Below are 18,778 nucleotides of genomic sequence, written 5' to 3' on the forward strand. Positions count from 1 at the left end.
AGTTACCCATGCCTGCTTTAGACGGTCCTGAGTTTTCATATTAAAATAAACTAAATAAACTCATGTAAAATGAATTAATATGTAAATGAATGAATGGTTTCCTCCAAGGCCTCCTTGCCTCCAAAGGCCAATTTACAGTTAATACACTACATGCTTTTGCCTTGACTAATGCTATTAATCAACAGTGCCTCAGCTCTCAGTGGTTATTAGGCAGAGCTGATTGGGTTGGGTTTCTCATGTTTTTGTATGCACGCTCGTGTCTCCACAATATAACACACTGCATGCCAAGCACGGGAGCCCTTCTTATACAATTTCAGCCTTGCTGAAGCACTGCACTGACTGGGGAGCACCTTTTTTTCAAGCCTCTCTCCAGTTCTTCCATGAATTACTTGGCGTCTCCAGACAGGCAGACCTGTGTTGCGTGGAAACCCCACCTCGACTAAAACAATTCATCAGTCTATAACTGTGTGAGAGAGGCCTGCTGCGTCATTCCCAGTGGCTTCTCCGTGAACGTGGTTGATAGTTACATTTTAGTTGTCATGTAAAGATATTCAGACCGGACACGCATGAACAGCGCAGCCTCCGTAAACTTTTTTTCTGCATTGTACCGCATCAAATCCCCAAGCAAAGACACTTTGTCTCTTCTGTAATGAGATTGTGTCTTTTGAAAAATTCCACATCAGATTTTCTGACAACTGCAAATTGAATTTTACATGTCTATTTGTGAAAGTCGTTCATCATTTGCTGTTGGCTAAACAAGCACTTTTAAATGATATTATGGCTTCAAAAATATGATTACAAGCATGACATCAGAAGCATATTTTACATGTCACTCTACTGTTTGGTCCCAGTTTTCAGAGTCGTAAAAATCAAGAATGAACTTTTGAAATGTAAGACATGTGGCACCTTTTATAATGCGCCTTTTTAATGTAAATTCAATCACAAATGTAAAAAAAAAAAAAAAAACATGTTCTTTTGTTTTCGGTTCTTGAGATCTTTCAATTAACTGTCAACCACCCACTATATCCTAGTTCTCCCTGGCTTATTTGTTTAAGAAAAGCAACATAGACCATCAAATAAAACCTGGGTTTTTTTTTTTCTTTCAAGACTTGCTGCTATAAGGGTATGTTATGTTTCACTTTTCATGTCAAAGAAGCTGAGGTGATTTGCTGTTAGAAACTGTTTTTGATGAATGAGTCCATTGTGGATCCCTACCCCTTGGTTATTCCTGTGGTTTTTATGGATGTGGATGTGACTCATCGGCAGGATTGTAACTTTAAAAATGGATTTGTGAGTGCGTTGTTGTCAATTTCTTAAAACATAAATAAATAAAATAAATATAGTTGTTGTTTTTCTCTTTGCAGCTGCTTTAAAAGTGTTTTGCGTTAACACTCCTGTCCAGAAATGGGCTCTCTCATCAGCAACAGAAAAGCAGTTGAGCTTGGCCACTTATACCGCAGGCCATCGTATTGCAATTTTAATGGGTTTCAATGGGACCACTACCAGGTTGTTAGAGTGAATTTGCAGGGTACCACCACCTAAAATAATCCCAGGCTTGTCTGTGACCTGATCCCAGCATGGCCCTAAAACCAGGCCAGTTCACCCCATGCAGCAAAAAACAAACAAATAAAAACCCCTTAGCTTTGAATTTCTGAGCTGGATAGGCTGGTGTATGCCAGACAGTACGCCAGACAACCGCTATGGTGTTTTCAGGGGTCAGTAAATGCAATTTGTTTTATTTGACATGATTTTTTATTAAACTATAGACACTTATTTTTGTGGAATAAAACATGTTTTACTTGGAAAGCGTGTACGCTCTATACTTCTTTAACATTTGGCAATTACCGAAGACAATGGTATTTAAGGCAATATTTTTACTAAGTTACTTACTTTTACAGTTATCTTTAAAATACTTCCAAATAAATTTTTTTGTAGTAGTGCAGTAAGTTATGCATAAAATATCAAATAAGTCATAGAATAAGTCATAGTCTCACACACGTTTTAATAGGCTGCTTACAATAATGAAAATGAAGTCTGTAACAATATATATATGTATATTATATATTATATTGCAGCAAGTTTGTATACATCTTATTTGCTGTAACTAAAGTATGTATAAATCTTTCTCTAGACTAGATATTGGTATTGGCATCATTTAAAACCCCATATAGATCAACTACACCAGCACATCTGCTTCTAATGCAAATTTATCATGTTTCGTTGGCCATCAGAGGTTTGAGGTTTTCCAGCTTTCAACAAAACTATTTGACTGTCGTATATTAATAGAGACTAATGTGCTGCGTAGAAAAAGTCTAAAGTAGCCAGAGAGGCTCTTTAGAGGAATGGCCTTTTGGCTTCCCGTACATTAAGGCAAGTCTTTGAGGGTTAGTTGAGTTGAGGTGCTATAATTATTGCAGAGAAATGGTAATTACTCAAAGTAAAGAGGGCGTTTGTGCTGACGAGTGTGACTGTGTGGCTTTGGAGAGATCTACTCTATTCTTTGAGTGAAAGAGCTGCTCTGATTCTCTTATCTGGAGTGGATTATTCCTCTCTTTGAAACACGGGGAAGTTAAGAAATGAGGACATATTCAAGTGATTTCAAGACGGATTCCACCAATGATGAGAAGCCGTCGTGAAGTGACTTTACTCTGCTTGGAGTGACTGAGAGTATCACGTTATTTCAGCTCATTGCACTAGGTTGGGTTTGTTTTAGTGTAAACAGGATCAGGTTTCATATTTTACAGTATGCTGCTTCAACAGCCAACTTCTGAAGTTTTTTCAGATGGAGTATAGTGTGGATGTGTCATTATTATTAATATTATTAAAATTTCCCATATAAACATCCTTTTAAGACCACATTTCTCTGACAGAGCTGTATTTTTTTTAATTAGATGATCACAGTCGAATAACATCCAGGATCACTCACATAGTACAATGTTGAAGTGTTGAAAACACATTTCACAAGTTCATGAACATTCATGAAAATGAATTCTCTTCTCCCCAAGAGCAGACCATTTTATATTATCTATCATGACTCATGATACCAAGAACCTAATTAACTACCATGGTCTATGTAGCTCCATTTCGGCAAAGTCAGGTTGTGTAAAGAAATTATTTTCCAATTTAATTTAAGAGGGAAAAGGGGAATACTTCAAGACTTGAGTTTTATATATATATATATATATATATATATTATATATATATATATATATATATATATATATATATATATATAATTTGTAAATTATTTTTTGGATTTCAGAGTTGCTGTTCTGTTTATTATTAGTTTTCTGTATAAATTCTGTTCCAAAGCCTTGTCAAGTCTCACAGATGGAAAATCGGTAGGTTAAATTATTATCGAGCAAATCATTTTAATCAGGGCTTGGAAGTCGTCCATAATGAATTACGCTGAAAGTCTTTGAAATGTCAGCTAGCACTTGAAGCCCCAGAGCAGACGGGTGCGCTGCATCGTGACCCACACAGGCTGCTGGGTTACTTAAGGAGCTGCTTGGGACCTGCCAGCAATCCTGGTTGCCTAGCAACCTCATTAATTCCCTTAACGAGGACAATTTGCATCGGGTGACTCCAAGGAAATTAGGTTTTAAATGTATACGCTGTGTTATAGCAAATCTCCTGTTTTCTTGTTTGTAGATCAAAAATCTATCAATATTAAATCAGTATTGATGTAGAAATCTTTAAATATTTATTAATAAAATGTAACAAAAATTTCTAGATTAATCTGAAATTAATTAATTTTTAAAATTAATTTTTGAGGTGGCCAGTAGTTTTTAAGTAATGAAATACTATTATATCGTTCATATTTTTTATTTATAAATTTTAAGTTAATGTATTATAAATCAATAAAATGAGTTAAATCAGTGTCTTTTCTCAATTAAGTAAATAAGTTATTGCTTCAAGTATTTAAAGCAATAATTCAATTAAACAGATTAAAGCAAAGAAACTTGCATTTATTAGGCTAAACACCTCCACTACAGTAGAAAGTCATAAAATTATATTTTATTAATTTTATTTTTTATATTTAGCTCTTTTACATCTATACACTGTAACATTTTCAGTCTTTCTACTTCAAATTTTTTTTTAAATTTCATGTTTCCTGAGTGAAAATTGTTTTTAAGTAAATCCTATACCTTTTTGTCCAGTGTAATTATTAATATATTTTTATTATTATTATTATTTTCCAATAAATATTTAAAATATCTCCTTTTCTCCTCATGTGTCAGGCTGGGAGACAACTCATCTGCTGAAGTGTGCTTCATCTTACAGTGTATTACAGCATTAAAACTGTCGTTGCACTGGTTTCTTTCTAGCCTCCTGCTTCAGAACTTGTAGAGGACTTGAAAAACATCACGAGACAGCTGGTTGACATGGTTGAGGCTGCTGGGATACACACATATCACCCACAGAAAGCAAAAGTGGTGCCTGGAGTCCAGAGGGCAAGCACTCCAAAACCTTGTTCATCAAAGAGAATAGTGCATACTATCTTTTCTTCTGGTGCAAAGTCTCACAACAACATAGCCTTCACATTTCTGATGAGGCACGTCTCGTCTCATTATTTAGTCACAGTGTTGTTGCGAACTCTGACACAACAAAGATGCCTCCCTGCCTTTGTACTACTGTCACTCTGTCTACATCCCAAAGCTAGCTGACAGTCTCAGGACCCAAAGTCACGGCTGTCCCGATCACAGTCTGTCCACCGTGTCGCAAAGATGCCCTAAAATGTGGCTGAGGAAAGAAAGCAAGATCAGATGTATACTTTTCGCATTCACTTGGACTTTTTTTGGTTCGTTTAGTTTGATTGACAGTAATACTCAGCCCGTCCCTTCCCTCACAGCTACAGTATAAAGAAGCTTTTATAGCTGCCTTCCCAGTGAACTTGTAAACTTTGCCCGATAGTTTTTTCCTCCAGCACTATTTGAGTTTATATTTCGGTGATTGTAGCTGTAATGGTGCTGTGCAGCTTCTACAGGACCTACAAAATGGAAAGAAAGATGCATAAGTGACTGTACAGAAGGCATTTGCATGGGTTTTGTTGCTGTATAGGCTGTAGGATACAGGTCTTACCCAGTGTTATTGTACGGAAAAGAGCAATGGTTTTGTTCTAGTTCATTCATTTTCAGCCTGCTCCAAAATACCTGACCCTTCTGGTACGTAAGTTAAGATGAAAGTAGATGCCCTCCCGAAGAACAGTGTGCATTTACTGCAAAATTTTGACCTTATTTTTTACTGCTAAACCATATTTTAAAATGAGTTTAGCATGTACATGATAATGATGCATCATCCAATAAACTACTATTAAGGGAAATAAATGGATGCATTTGCTAATTTAGTTTTAATGCACAAATTGGAAAATCGTCAAAGGAGGCCATCCTGCCCCACTATGTGTCATTTATAATGATTTTTTTTTTTAATATATTTATGTGGAATAATAATGCTCTGTGCAAATGCGTGAATTTTGACTCTAGTTATGATAATGATGATAATTGTATATTTTATATCCTATATTTATTTATAGAAGAGCTGTCATAATAATAACAAACTGTGAATTTTGATGGAATGTTTCTGCTGAATTCATCTGGGCTATAATGAATAATGTATTTCATGGAATTAAATAACTCCATGCTCCATGAATTATAAATAATTATTAAATTAAAAAAATAAACACAAGTCAAGGGGCTAACTTAAACTAACAGTTACCTTAGATTTAAAGACCTTAGAAACCTTTTAAAAAAAGTTTAAATAGTATGTTCAGTCACACTTTGTTTTAAGGTCGATTTCTCACTATTAACAAACCATTAACTATGACTTTTGCCTCAATAAACTTCTAATGTGCTGCTTATTAATAGTAAGGTAATTATTAAGTTTAGGGATTTAGAATATGCTCATGCTCAATATGTGCTTTATAAGTACTTATAAACAGCCAATATGATAATAATAGTTGCATACTTAATTAGCTTAATCAGACCTTAATTAGCTAGTTCAGGAGTGCTAGGAGCTAAGCTGTGCAGAAACATGGCCCTTCAGGACCAGGATTGGATACCTTTGGGCTACAGGAACCATTCATTTCCTCAAGTCCTCTTGAATGATCCAACAAAACATCACCTGTAGTGTCCTGACTTGAGTTCTCCCCAGCTGTATCGGTTCATTTATTTATTCTCTCTCTATCTCTTGGCACAAAAGTAACAATTGGTTTAATCTTGTGTTTGGTACTGTCGAGCCCCTGGTACATGCCAAGGCTCTATTATTTAGAAGAATAGGGTGGAACAAAGAGAATGAGAGGAAGTGAAGGCCCACATGGGTGCAGCAGTGTTTATTTATCTCTCATAGTTCTGCTGCTCTGCTGAGGTGTTCGGTAACCCTCGCCCTGAAGGTATGCAATGCAGCTAATGAAAAGGACTTGGCGGTTTTTGATCCAGTAAAGGAGGCTATTTATTTCATTTTTATGGGGGTGGAATAAAAGCATATGCATTAAAAGTTAGCTTTCTGGAGATAGTTCAAACCCTGGAGTTATGTGGTCTACTGTGTTTGGCGCTGCGAGAGGCACAAAAAACCCATTTGATGCGACTTGAAAGTTGTGTACGGATGCAATGCGAAGTTGCTTTCTCGAACTGTATTTTAAGCAGAACTTTTAGATGCTGAGTTGAAGAGGTTGGAGTTTTGGTGAGAGCTTTACCCTGTAACATTTCCACAGTCTTCAATATTTAAAGTGAGAAACTATCTTGTTTGGACCTCATTTCACCATTCTCTAAACCTGACGGAAATATCCCTTCAGACTCGTTTATATTTGATCGTCTGTATTGATGTGAACCTGAATATTTCATTGAAGGAAACTAAAGGAGATCCTTCAGCTCAGCTCTGCAGCTCGGCTCACCTCAGATAATGATTAGTGAGATGTTTAGATTTTTCTGCCATCCTCTAACACAAACGTGTTAGATGTTAATGCATAATTAACCCTTTTATATTATAGCAGCCGAGGGAATGGCAGCTTTTATTTAGACATTATGAACAGTACTAGAAGTTAGAAAATTGGCTATGGATTGGCTAGCAGGGATGTGTGGAGAAGCAAACAAGATAATTTTTCACCATGAAACAAAAGCATATTCATGTAAAACATCGCTTAAAGACAGATTTTGTAAGCGCTAATGTGCTCCTGCCAAAAACATACAAGCTTTGCATTTTAAACAGTCTCTGCCGCGATTCTTTACACGCACCGATTTAGAAATACTACTGATATCTCAATATGGAGTATGGAGTATGTTTGCTTCTCAGACTGCCTGTGGCTCTCACACGGACATTGATATCTATACCTCATCTGTACTGGATTACATCAACACCACCACTGACAGTGTTAACTGTCAAACAAACAAACAAAAAACAGTTCACTTGTTATTACTTGCACTACTGTCTGTTCATCCAGAATACTGAGTGATCCATTTGCACACTGGAATATTTTCTTTGCACTTTTTACTGTCCATTGCACTAGTATAAATAATGTTCATATGCTCATAGTTTCTGCTTATAGTGTACATACACTTATTACATAAGCCATCTGTATAGTATGTTCATAGTACACCCATCTGTATATCATGCTGATAGTATTTAAAAATGTGTAAATTATGTCCATAGTACTGCCTTATCTGTATATTTATTGTACATTTGTAACATATTATAGACACTGTATATGCTGTACTTACTGCTTATTGCACTTCTGGTTAGATGCTAACTGCATTTCGTTGCCTTGTACCTTACATGTGCAATGACAATAAAGTTATCACCCACACTTATGTTGATTTAACAGAAGAGGTTTTGAAGCAGACTTGTATAGGATTTAAAATAAGTGAAAAGTGAAAGTGAAAGTCGTGACATTTGCCAAGTATGGTAACCCATACACGGAATTGGTGCTCTGCATTTAACCCATCCAAGTGCACACACCGTGAACACACACCCAGAGCAATGGGCAGCTATATATCCAGAGCCCGGGGAGCAACTGGGGGTTCAGTGCCTTGCTCAAGGGCACTTCAGCCATAAGTATTGAGGGTGGAAGAGAGCACTGTTCATTCACTCCCTCCAACCTACAACTTCTGCCAGCACCGAGACTCGAACCTGCGACCTTCTGGTTACAAGTCCAAGTCTCTAACCAAGTCTGCAGTTTAATTGTTGTGAAAGCCATTGTCAGGGTTGTATGTCGTTCAGAATTAAATTAGTTTAATTTGAATTGAATTTGAATTGAGGTGTCAAACAGTATTCAGAATAGTATTTCAAATTTGAATATAAGAACGTAGAATTCAAATAAATTGAAATTCAAACAAATATATACATTTTAAGATGAACTTAGAAAATTGGCTTAAAGTTTAAAAAGCCTGTAAGTTTGAAGGTTTATAGTTCTTAAAGAGCAATAGATTGGTAGACAGTAAGAATGGTAGATTAAGAATTGAACTGCAATCATATTGAATTTTTCTACAGTTGGAATTTAACTGCTATTGATTATGTATATTGTTTTTCCAGGAGCCTCATACAAGTTTTCTGTGGTTCTGGCCAACACAGCACAGACCAGTGGGGACGGTTGAATGTGGGTTCTGATAGGCCATTCGTCATGATTCCCGTGGTCAGAGGGTTGAGTTGGGCTGAGGGATGGATGAGGCAGCAGGCTTATCTTCACTTGTACATCTCAGCCTACAAATGGCCAGCACATTCATCACAGAGGAGACTGCAGCGGACTGTTGCTTTTAATGGATATTAAGGAAGCAGACGCTAGAACTGCTAGAACTGTGGCCTGGATATGGTCTGGCAGAGAGATTTTCTGCTGTCATTGCATTCACACCATTGATCATCTGGGCTCCGGCTCAGCTCCATCGTGTTTGTGTGAAAGTGTCTCAGAGTGCTGTGATACATAGCAATGCAGGAGAGAGAGAAGAGAACAGACATCAGTGCACTTCTTGTCTCTGTCTCTGTCTGGTCTCATCTGTTCTCTTCTCGCCTTGTCTCTTAACACTTCTTCTCATTTCCTTTTAAATAATCAAATGCTAAAAAATAAGTTTTGTTTATTTTGTCCCATCTTTTTTTCTGATCTTTTGTTTTTGTGTGTCATGTCTACCCTCTTTTGTCGTCTTATTTTGTGTCCACCCCTCCTGTCTCTTCTCTTCTCTTCTCTTCTCTTCTCTTCTCTTCTCTTCTCTTCTCTTCTCCTCATTTCTTCATGTCTTATCTTTAATCTTTTTTTTTTCATTTTGTCCCCTCCCCTCTATTTTGGCTTATCTCATCTCTTCTCCTCATCCGTTCTCCTCATTTTTTTTCTTGTTTCTTCTCATCTCATCATGTTGCTTTACATCTGTTGTTTCTACTAACCTCTCGTCGTCTCCTCATGTCTCCTATATTCTTATTTTGTTCATGTCTCACTTTATAACTTCACACTGAACACTTATAAAAGTTGGTAGGCAACAGAATTTGGAAGCAGGCAGTCTGTTCTGTTTAGTTGTGAGGGGTCAGGTTGAATGGACAGGCAGATTTGGGGATGTTCTCTCTTTTAGTTTGGGTTAAATTCCATAGAGAACACACAGGGAGGTCTGGGCTTCTGGTTCAGCAGCTTTCAGAGAAGCTGTGCTTCATCTGTACTTTGTACGTGTATTTGAGGCACGCGTGTCTCCGCTCAGAGCACGGCAGGGGAAAAGGCTTGACTCATGCCCGCAGACCACCTTAGGCATCTGAGCCCGAAACAAGAAAATTGCCATGACCTGATTTCATTCACTTTGAGCATTTATTTGTTTGATCCTAGGGCTAAATGGGAAACGCAGACATAGTGTCACTCTCTATGGCCTCCTGTATGGCCCTGAAGTTACTTTCCCAAGTTCTTTTACTGCTTTATAGTCTCACATAAACAGACATTTGCACTTGTCTTTTTTGCTCAGACCCACAGCATATTTTCTGGCATGATAGTTTGCCTATATTTTTACTTTCAGATAGACTTTGATCTCTTCCTTTGTGGCATTACTTAGAGGCATACACCCCGCAGACGACATATTCCATGATTCCGACATAATTCCGGGTCAGGAAGACTCAAGGCAAGCGGTGCTTGTGTCTCTCTGCCTGCTCCCTGGGCGTCAATGCGGTAAGCTTTTCTGTCCTCAGAAGTGGGTGTGAGAAATTTCTCCAAGGCCCGAGAGCATCATAAATCAAAACGCAACGTCAGATCCACGCAGCTGGGCTCCCAGGAACTAGTAGCACAATATGAGTTGCTGACATTTTAATTACTTTGTCATACATCTCAGACTGGTAAGCCTATTTTGAGAGCGTAATTTATGGCAGTAAATGAAAACAAATATTCTCTAAACCATCTTTCTGAAAGCCGGTTCTTGCCATGTTGATTAATGTAATATCTCTCTGGCGGTCTGTCCAGTGCCCAAGAGAATTAGGTTCTGGCCCCTCTGCGACGTGCCCACATTTTGTTACAATTCCGAGGCTTTTGGATGCGAACACACTGAAACGGCAGGTAAACAATATACAAAAACTCTCAAAAAGTAATTCATCTTCAATTATGCCTATGACTTTTTTCCCTCAAAAAAGTCATTTTTCTTTTAGTTTTCAAAATAGAGATGATAAAAATATTAAGGCATGATTGTCAGAGTGTATCACAGCAAATTGATCTTTAGATTTGATTCTCCTTTATTGGAAATGGCTGGACCGGTTAAATTGGTGCTTTTTAGCCTAGCGGGTGCACAGCCTTTTCAACAAATCGAAACGGTCGTCCTCTTTGAATATTTAGATTACCTGGGCTTCCCGGCACCTTTCCTAAGTGGATTAACATTTCGTGTGGCTCCCAACCTGCATTTTTAATACATTGTGGGCTGATATCAAAGAGACCTCAGGGATCAGAAACAAGCATTCCCATTATCTTTCCCGCTGTGCTTTGTTTACCAAACCGCGAGCTGGGGCCATTCATCTAGACAATTGTAATGGAATCCAAACTAGCTGGACTAATCATAAAATCAGTTTATGCACAGGTCGCATCGATTCAGCTCGCAGCGTAAACCAGGTAACCGCTCGGGCCCCCGCTCTCTCCGCTGGCAGCGTTACACAAGATCACACATGCTGCTATTAGGCCGTTAAATCATCATGAAGGTGAGCTGTTTATGTACACATCGGTTCGGAGACTCTGATGCTTGCCAAGCCATTTCAGGTAATGCATATTTAATAATTAAAAGTCCATCAAGGCGGGCCGCTCTGACCTTTCAAAGCCGCCACTGACATCTGTGAAGGGTGCCTTTATTTCCCAGATGCAGCCCAGGCCGGATCCGCAGCCAGGTGTCAGTGTGCAGACAGCGATGTAATGCATCCTCATCAGCGGCCGCCAATCTCCGTCCCTCGCAGAACCCCCTCCCCACCCAAGCACCAACTTTTGATGGATCTCTTTATGTTAATCTGCTCTTAATCATGAAACAGCAAACGGAGAACTAAGCAGAACCGAAGCTCGCTCTAATTACACGTCAATATTGCTCGCCACGGAAGCGCAGACAGCCCTCTTGTTCCTACTTCTGCTGCATTTATTTTTTGTATTTGTCTATTTGCAAATGTCTCTGCGACTTGACAGTCTTTTGTAGGGATCTGTCTTGGAAATCTGTAATGACTGCGGTGCTTGTACTCGCGGCGTGTAGGAAGACACTACAGGTCCCGCGGAGCCGAAAAACTAATCATAAGTTTCAAAGCATCCCCGAGTCGTGCTCTGCCTCTCAAGGGCTTCTTCGCGGTGGTCACGGCTGAGCAGAAAATCTCTTAGACAGCAGTGATGTGTAATTGAGGATGTCATCAATTAATCAAAAAACGAGGGAGGAGAAAGACTATGCATGAGGAGTAGGAGTCAGGGCTGGAGATACGCAATCCTTGCCTGCTTTCATCTATGGAAATAAAAAGAAAACAATTCCATCCAGCCTACATGGAGTCGTGGGTTATCAAAGCGCCATGTTCTCGGCTGGTTTGAGATGGTAATTTTGCCTTAAAGAGGCACAGGGAAACTGACACCTGAATAAATTCACAGTGATACACATCTGCCACTTAGTGTCTTTCCTAAAAACTTTGGATTGATAGATGAAGTATGACGTGTTCTGATTAATCATTAGCGCGATAGCAGTGGCTCTGACTTCAGTCTACAAGTGTCTGAATAAACTAAACCCTAATTAAAGGTATAGTTCACTCAGAAAAACAAATGTTACCATCGTTTACTCACCCTTGTGTTGTTCAAAGCCTGTTGGACTGCTTTATTTTTTCTGTGGAACACAAAAAAAAAAAAAAAACTTCTTGTTTCTTATATATATAATTATTGGGGAAAAGAGCTCTTTGAAAAAATGCAACTCAAAAGAATCTTTTCAATTATTATAAATTATATATTACATATTTTATATATATATATATATATATATATTATATATATATATATATATATATATATATATATATATATATGTAAAAATTTTGAACAGTAGCACACACACAGACACACACACACATACTTTGTGTATATAATATATATATATATATATATATATATATATATATATATATATATATATATATATATATATATATATATATATATATACAAAGTATGTGTGTCTGTGTGTGTGCTACTGTTCAAAATTTTTACATCGAAAATTTTGTAATATTGTTAACTATTATTGCAATTTAAAACAACTGTTTTCTGTTTTGATGCATTTTAAAACGTAATTCACTCCAGTGATGGCACAGCTGAATTTTCTGAGCCATTACTCCAGTCTTCAGTGTCATATGATCCTTTGATTCTGTGTATTTGTTGAAACATTTCTCATTATTATCACAGTCGAAAACATTTGTTTGTGATTCATGTCAAATGAACTGTTTTTGTAATATATTTACGAGCATTCAATGGACTTTTTCAGTGACCTGTTCCTTTTTCACTTTTTCCCAAGTCTGGGTCTCAACAAACAGCTCCCTCACTTAGATAGTCGCCTGTAGGTTTATTCCCACCGACAGCGGTATTTCTGTTCGTAATGACCCTTACCGCTCATTGATTCTCAGCTTGTGTCAGAATGAGGGATCAGGTACATTGAAAAAGCTCAGGGCCCCATGAAATTCCTCCACGCCAGACGTGTCCCAGTCAAACCCAGGGCACAATGAGTTCACGGCAAAGCTAGTTTTATGGAACCCAATATACATCAGTTAAGCACTAATTAAAATGCTGTCACTCTATTGCGATAGTGGAATTTGTTAGGGTAGCAGACTAATTGTCAATAATGGTTTAACATAGCTGTATTTCATTGGCTTTGTTACTCTCCACAGAGCCATAACGTTGGAGAACCAGCTAGTGGTGCTCGCCACGGCCGCGGTGGACGCCGGGAGGTACTACGTACAGGCTGTTAATGAGAAGAATGGAGAAAACAAGACAAGCCCATCCATTTACCTGAATGTGGCAGGTAAGTTGAGGGGGGGTGAATCTCACTAGATCATTTCTGTTACCCTGCAGCTAATGTCACATGGCCAGCCAATGATGCAGCCCAGACAGAACTATCGACCAGACGCGGGAGTTATGGCCTTCAGTTTGTCCGCTCCCTCTTTTGTTTTTGCCCACGTGTTGTAGGTGCAGTTTAACACGCTCGCATCAGAAGCGCCTGTAGGCTGGCATGCAGATGCGAGGTACCTGTAATTTCCACTCCCTCAGGGGACCGTTTAATGCAGTGCATTCATCAGAGAGGAAGGGCATCAGTGGAATGACACACAGAATCTGTTTGTACCAGTGACACACTTGGATCTGCCAGCTGAACGTTGTTTGGTTGCTGTTGTCGTAGCTGCTTTGGCAGGTTCTACTGAGCATTGCCGTCTTTCACAATACTAATGTGCACGTCCCATTCATTCTTACACAGCCAGTGGTGATCCGTCAGAAATGGCTCAAAAATGTATTCAGTATGAAAGTTAGAACTGGTTGATCAAATTAATTGTCGGTTTAATCAATGAAAAAATTGTATCTACTAATGTGCATAACTCTTATTTATGTAATGTTTAAAAATTATTATATTTTATTATGCTGACAGCATATAGGCTTCCCTCATCAGTTCAGACCAATCGCAATGGATGTTCCACTGATATTCATTTGCTTTTTTCCAAAATATGGCCAAGGAGGTGAAAGGGAGTAGAAATTAAATTAGCCTGCAGCAGAAATAACTAGTCATTATCAGAGTACCCTTTCAAGTCAATTAGCTCTTCACTATTGCTTTAGTGCATTCATCAAGCCTGCTTGTGGTTAATGCAGCAGGTGAAGAGAGACTCCAAAAGTGGAGATGAAATGCAAATTATTAAAGGATCTTAACCAAAAACAGGCCAGATATAATGTTCCATAATAAGGAAGCAGAGTCTGTTAATTTACAAATGTTTATATTATCAGATATTATTATACAAATTATATTTATATTATCAAAAGTTTAAGGTCAGTAAAATTGTTTTTAAAAGAAGCCTTTTACACATCCCAAAGCCACATTTATTTGATCAAAAATTACAGTGTTAAAACTAGTAATAATTATTATTTTTCATTTTAATATATTTTAAAATGTGATTTTTTTTCTAGTGATGGCAAAGCTGAATTTTCAGCATCATTACTCCAGTCTTCAGTGTCACATGATATTATCAATGTGAAAACAGTTCAATATTTTTGTGGAAACCTTGATACAGTTTGTACTAATTTCCCCTATTTTACATTTAGATTACCTTTGTCTTCATCTAACTCTCATATTAAATTGTTCTTTAAAAACATGAATAATTCTGTAATGCTGTTAAATGTCATTTTTAACAAATCTTAAAATGTATTCATACTGTACATTATAATTTTATGATGCATAAATACATTTTAAATAAGTACTCATTTAAAAGTATTAATTTTAGTGTTAATTTGTACGTTTTTTTATACAAAACAGTTTGAAATTTTAATATCAACCATTTATTGGTTATTGACCATAACAAAAAGATTAGCTTATTGGTAACAATCAGAATTTGACTGTAATACAGTCTTGGCAGTGGCAGTGATTCCCTCACAGGCTGTGGGTTACATCATTGACCTCTGGGAAATGGCAGTGAGCTAGAATTTGATGTGAGACGAAAGAACATGGAACTTGCATTATTATTTCAATACCAGATGAAACCAGCTTGATGATTTGAAGAGTATAAATGAGCAGGAGGCTGGAGGCCGCTAATAAAAAAAGAGGCCGGCGCTGAGCTGCTACACCAACTACAGAGTTAATAATTCAATTGAATTATGAGTTTTAATATCCTGATGAATGGAGTGCATTTAAACTAGTCTTCAGTAAAAGCCTTTAACGCGGTTCTCTCTTCATTTGCTTTTCAACAGCTCCGGTTTTCAGATTATCACATGAGATGATTAGCGTCGAATCTGTGAATGCGGTACAGATAACGTACAATTGCATTCATCGTAATGAGCTTGTATAAGTGTGTATAGATCTGTCAAAACCAGGGATTTGTTAGGTTGCAATGATACTTTTTTGGACGCTGTTGAAATTAAGCAGTTAATTAATTTCCCCATTGAAGTGCTAATTCCCCTGATATTTGAGGAACAATAGTGCTGAGCCCAGATGAAGGGGTCTATCATCATGTGACTGCACTGTGGCATTTATGCCCAACATCTCATTCTACTCTTCATTTTCTCAGGAAGTAAACACGAAACGACAGACAGCAAAATAAAGAGTATCTGGTGGGAAGCAGCCCCCTTGAAACCCTTTTTAGTTACACTTACAGACAGCCGATGAAAGCTTCTACTGCCCTTAATGTGCGTTAAGTACAATTCAAATGTCAAGACTGCCCTTGTGGCATTTCCTGTTTTTCAAAAATTAGCCAGCATTCACCTCAGAGCTGCAAGGCAAGTGCTATGAACGAAGCAAAGAATAATGACCTTTGAATATCCATGGCCTTGGTGTCAAATCTCTGTGTGTTCATGAGGTTTTTAAGGGCCACTTTGAAATAAATCTATATTTAATTTCAGAGACAAGATAGTCACATCATTTTGTAAACATTTTATTCACATTCAAAATGATGTGAACATTACGGTGCACTAAAAAGTGTTTTTGTTTTAATTACTTAAAGCCAGAAGGCACTCTTACGCAGAAAGTCCAAAACAATTCATAGACGTAATAATAACTTATGACATGCCAGGAAATCCCTAATATGGACAAAGGCATCCAGCTATCGCTGTAGATAATCTGATTAAAAAGCAATGTTTTGACTGATGAAATGTGAAGACAATAAATACACGATTGTGGCAACATATGGTTTATGTCTTTTTCCAAGTCATCTCCAGGTAATAAATAAATAAAGTATATGAATGATCCAATGCTAATCAACATCATTTATTACATTAATATATGTTCTGCCTTATTTTGTGTTAAAAATGGAAAACGTGTGAGTAGTATATAGGCTAAACCAATCATAAAATTGTCATTAGGAATATATAGGCAGAAACATTTTATAGAATACAGATTTTTGGTTATTGTCCAGCAGTGTATTTGATTTCTTAGCCAATTAAAAGTAAGAGATAAGACATTTTTGTTATTCATTCTTCCTTCCATCCTTCCTTCCTTCCTTCCTTCCATCCTTCCTTTCTTTCTTTCTTTCCCTGATTAAAAGACAGACCTGAGCCATAAATACAAAATCATTTACCCCTGCTCAATCTGTGGATTCTTATTGGTTGTCAGTGATTTTATCCTTCATCAGCTGGAAAAAATGTTCTGAAAATGTTGTGTTATTGTTATAGATGTGGTGTGGAGTGTACTAATGGTAGTTTTTTCTGCAGTAAAGTCTAAAAGTAATTCCAACTTTCCTCATTCATCTATGTCGTTATTGTTATAGCTGTAGTCTGGATGTCCCAATTATCTTAAAATTACAAAGATCATTAAAACTTTATAGTTATTGTTATAGTTATCATCCCTGGTGTGAATTTAAGCCAATAAGCAAACACCCCTAGCAATCACATGACCACACACTGGCAACCCACACAACATCCTAGCATCTTGGTGGCTAGTTTGAGACTTTGTTCCTTACTTTATAGATTCATATTCTATTCAGAGGCATTTTTTCTTGCCTCTTTTCCTTTTCTTGCTTAAAGGTGATCATCCATCCAATCATAAATGAATTATTGTGCATCACAGTGAAAAGCTTTTGTCAGATGCGACATGGATTCCATTTGGCGGCAACTCCCTCAGGCTGCATGCTGTCGCACTTTCATTATTCCTCACACCTGGCTTTAGAAAGGTCAGCCTGGTTGAATAAGCCACCTTGGAGCATGTGATCACGGCTGATTAATTGATAACACTCAAGAGAGCATGTTGTTACAATTCAGTATCAAGAGTGGGACGTGAATTCAATGGGCCAATGTAAAGGATCACCTTGAAGGTTGTGATTTTAACAGTGGCATTTTATGGAAATTGTGTTGATTTTGTTAGTAAGAGAAAAAATGATTGACTGATGCATTGTGATTCTTTCTCAAATGATTCTGGATCAATCCATAAAGATTATTCTGCTACTCAAATAAGATATATTTCAGATATATTTGTTTTCAGAATCTTTGCGAATCATTTTGGAATTGCATTGTGACTCCCTAAAACGAATCAAATCTTGAGGGGCTTAACGATTCTTACATCTGCCCTTTACTAGGGGCTGAATTTATTGGACCATATTGTCTTATAAACGTGTGGACGTGGTTCCTCTGATACAGATGATTTATCTGAATGGCTGTCATTCTGCCTGGCAAAGCCAGCATTTTAACTCTCACAGCAGCTTGATTTATTCGAAAGGAAATAGGCTTCGACTAACCAGCTCAGTCATTATTTGCCGTTACTAATGATCTAATTTGGAGGCAACTGTGTGCTTTGTTCTGTTTCATTTCTCCTGGCTGAAATAATAATCCACCATTTTAAAACAGAGCTGGCACTTCTGCAGAGATGTGTCCATTGTATGATGTTTCAGTGTAGATAAATAACACTGAGTCTCACAATCGAGATGCATTTCTATAGGTGACTTTCCAGACTTGCTTTCATAGAACTTGGCATACTCATGCCCTGCATTCATAAAAATACATGACACAATAGGCACTTGACAGCAACATTATGCTGAGGCATCATCATATTAATAATGAAAAATTCTTAAGTATTTTGGATTTGTTTTCCAGTAAAAATATTGTAGTATCCTTAAAACAAGGTAAAAGTACTTATAAGTAACAATATACATTGCTGTTGAAAAGTTTTATTTTTATTTTATTATTATTATTATTCAAAAGAGGCAGTCAAGACTTACACTGTTACAAATTATATTTCTTTCAAATAAATGCCGGTCTTTAAAAACAAAAACCCAACAAATTAGAATACTTCATAAGACCAATTAAAAAAAAATAAAAATAAAAAATTAGTGAATTGTTGGCCTTCTGTAAAGTATGTTCATTTACTGTACATGTACTCAATAATTTGCAGGGGCTCCTTTGGCTTTAATTACTGCCTCAATTCAGCGTGGCATGGAGGTGATCAGTTTGTGGCACTGCTGAGGTGGTATGGAAGCCCAGGTTTCTTTGACAGTGGCCTTAAGCTTATCTGCATTTTTTTGGTCTCTTGTTTCTCATTTTCCTCTTGACAATACCCCATAGATTGTGTTTGTGGTTTTGTTCTGATGAGTTTTCTGGCCAGTCAAGCACACCAACACCATGGTCATTTAACCAACTTTTGGTGATTTTGGCAGTGTGGGCAGG

General features: G+C 37.3%; 1 protein-coding gene across 6 annotated transcripts in view; it reads left to right on the forward strand.

The window, feature by feature from the left end:
* Nucleotides 1-18,778, forward strand: part of LOC109061437 (protein sidekick-1-like) — a 297,368-nt gene that overhangs the window by 165,118 nt on the left and 113,472 nt on the right. For all 6 annotated transcript variants that reach the window (XM_042720114.1, XM_042720116.1, XM_042720118.1 and 3 more), the window contains exon 5: nt 13,324-13,457. In XM_042720114.1, the coding sequence (XP_042576048.1) occupies nt 13,324-13,457 (134 nt within the window). The remainder of the gene's footprint in view (nt 1-13,323; nt 13,458-18,778) is intronic.

The sequence above is a fragment of the Cyprinus carpio genome, chromosome B3 (genome assembly GCF_018340385.1).
Source record: "Cyprinus carpio isolate SPL01 chromosome B3, ASM1834038v1, whole genome shotgun sequence".
NCBI classification, from domain to species: domain Eukaryota; kingdom Metazoa; phylum Chordata; class Actinopteri; order Cypriniformes; family Cyprinidae; genus Cyprinus; species Cyprinus carpio.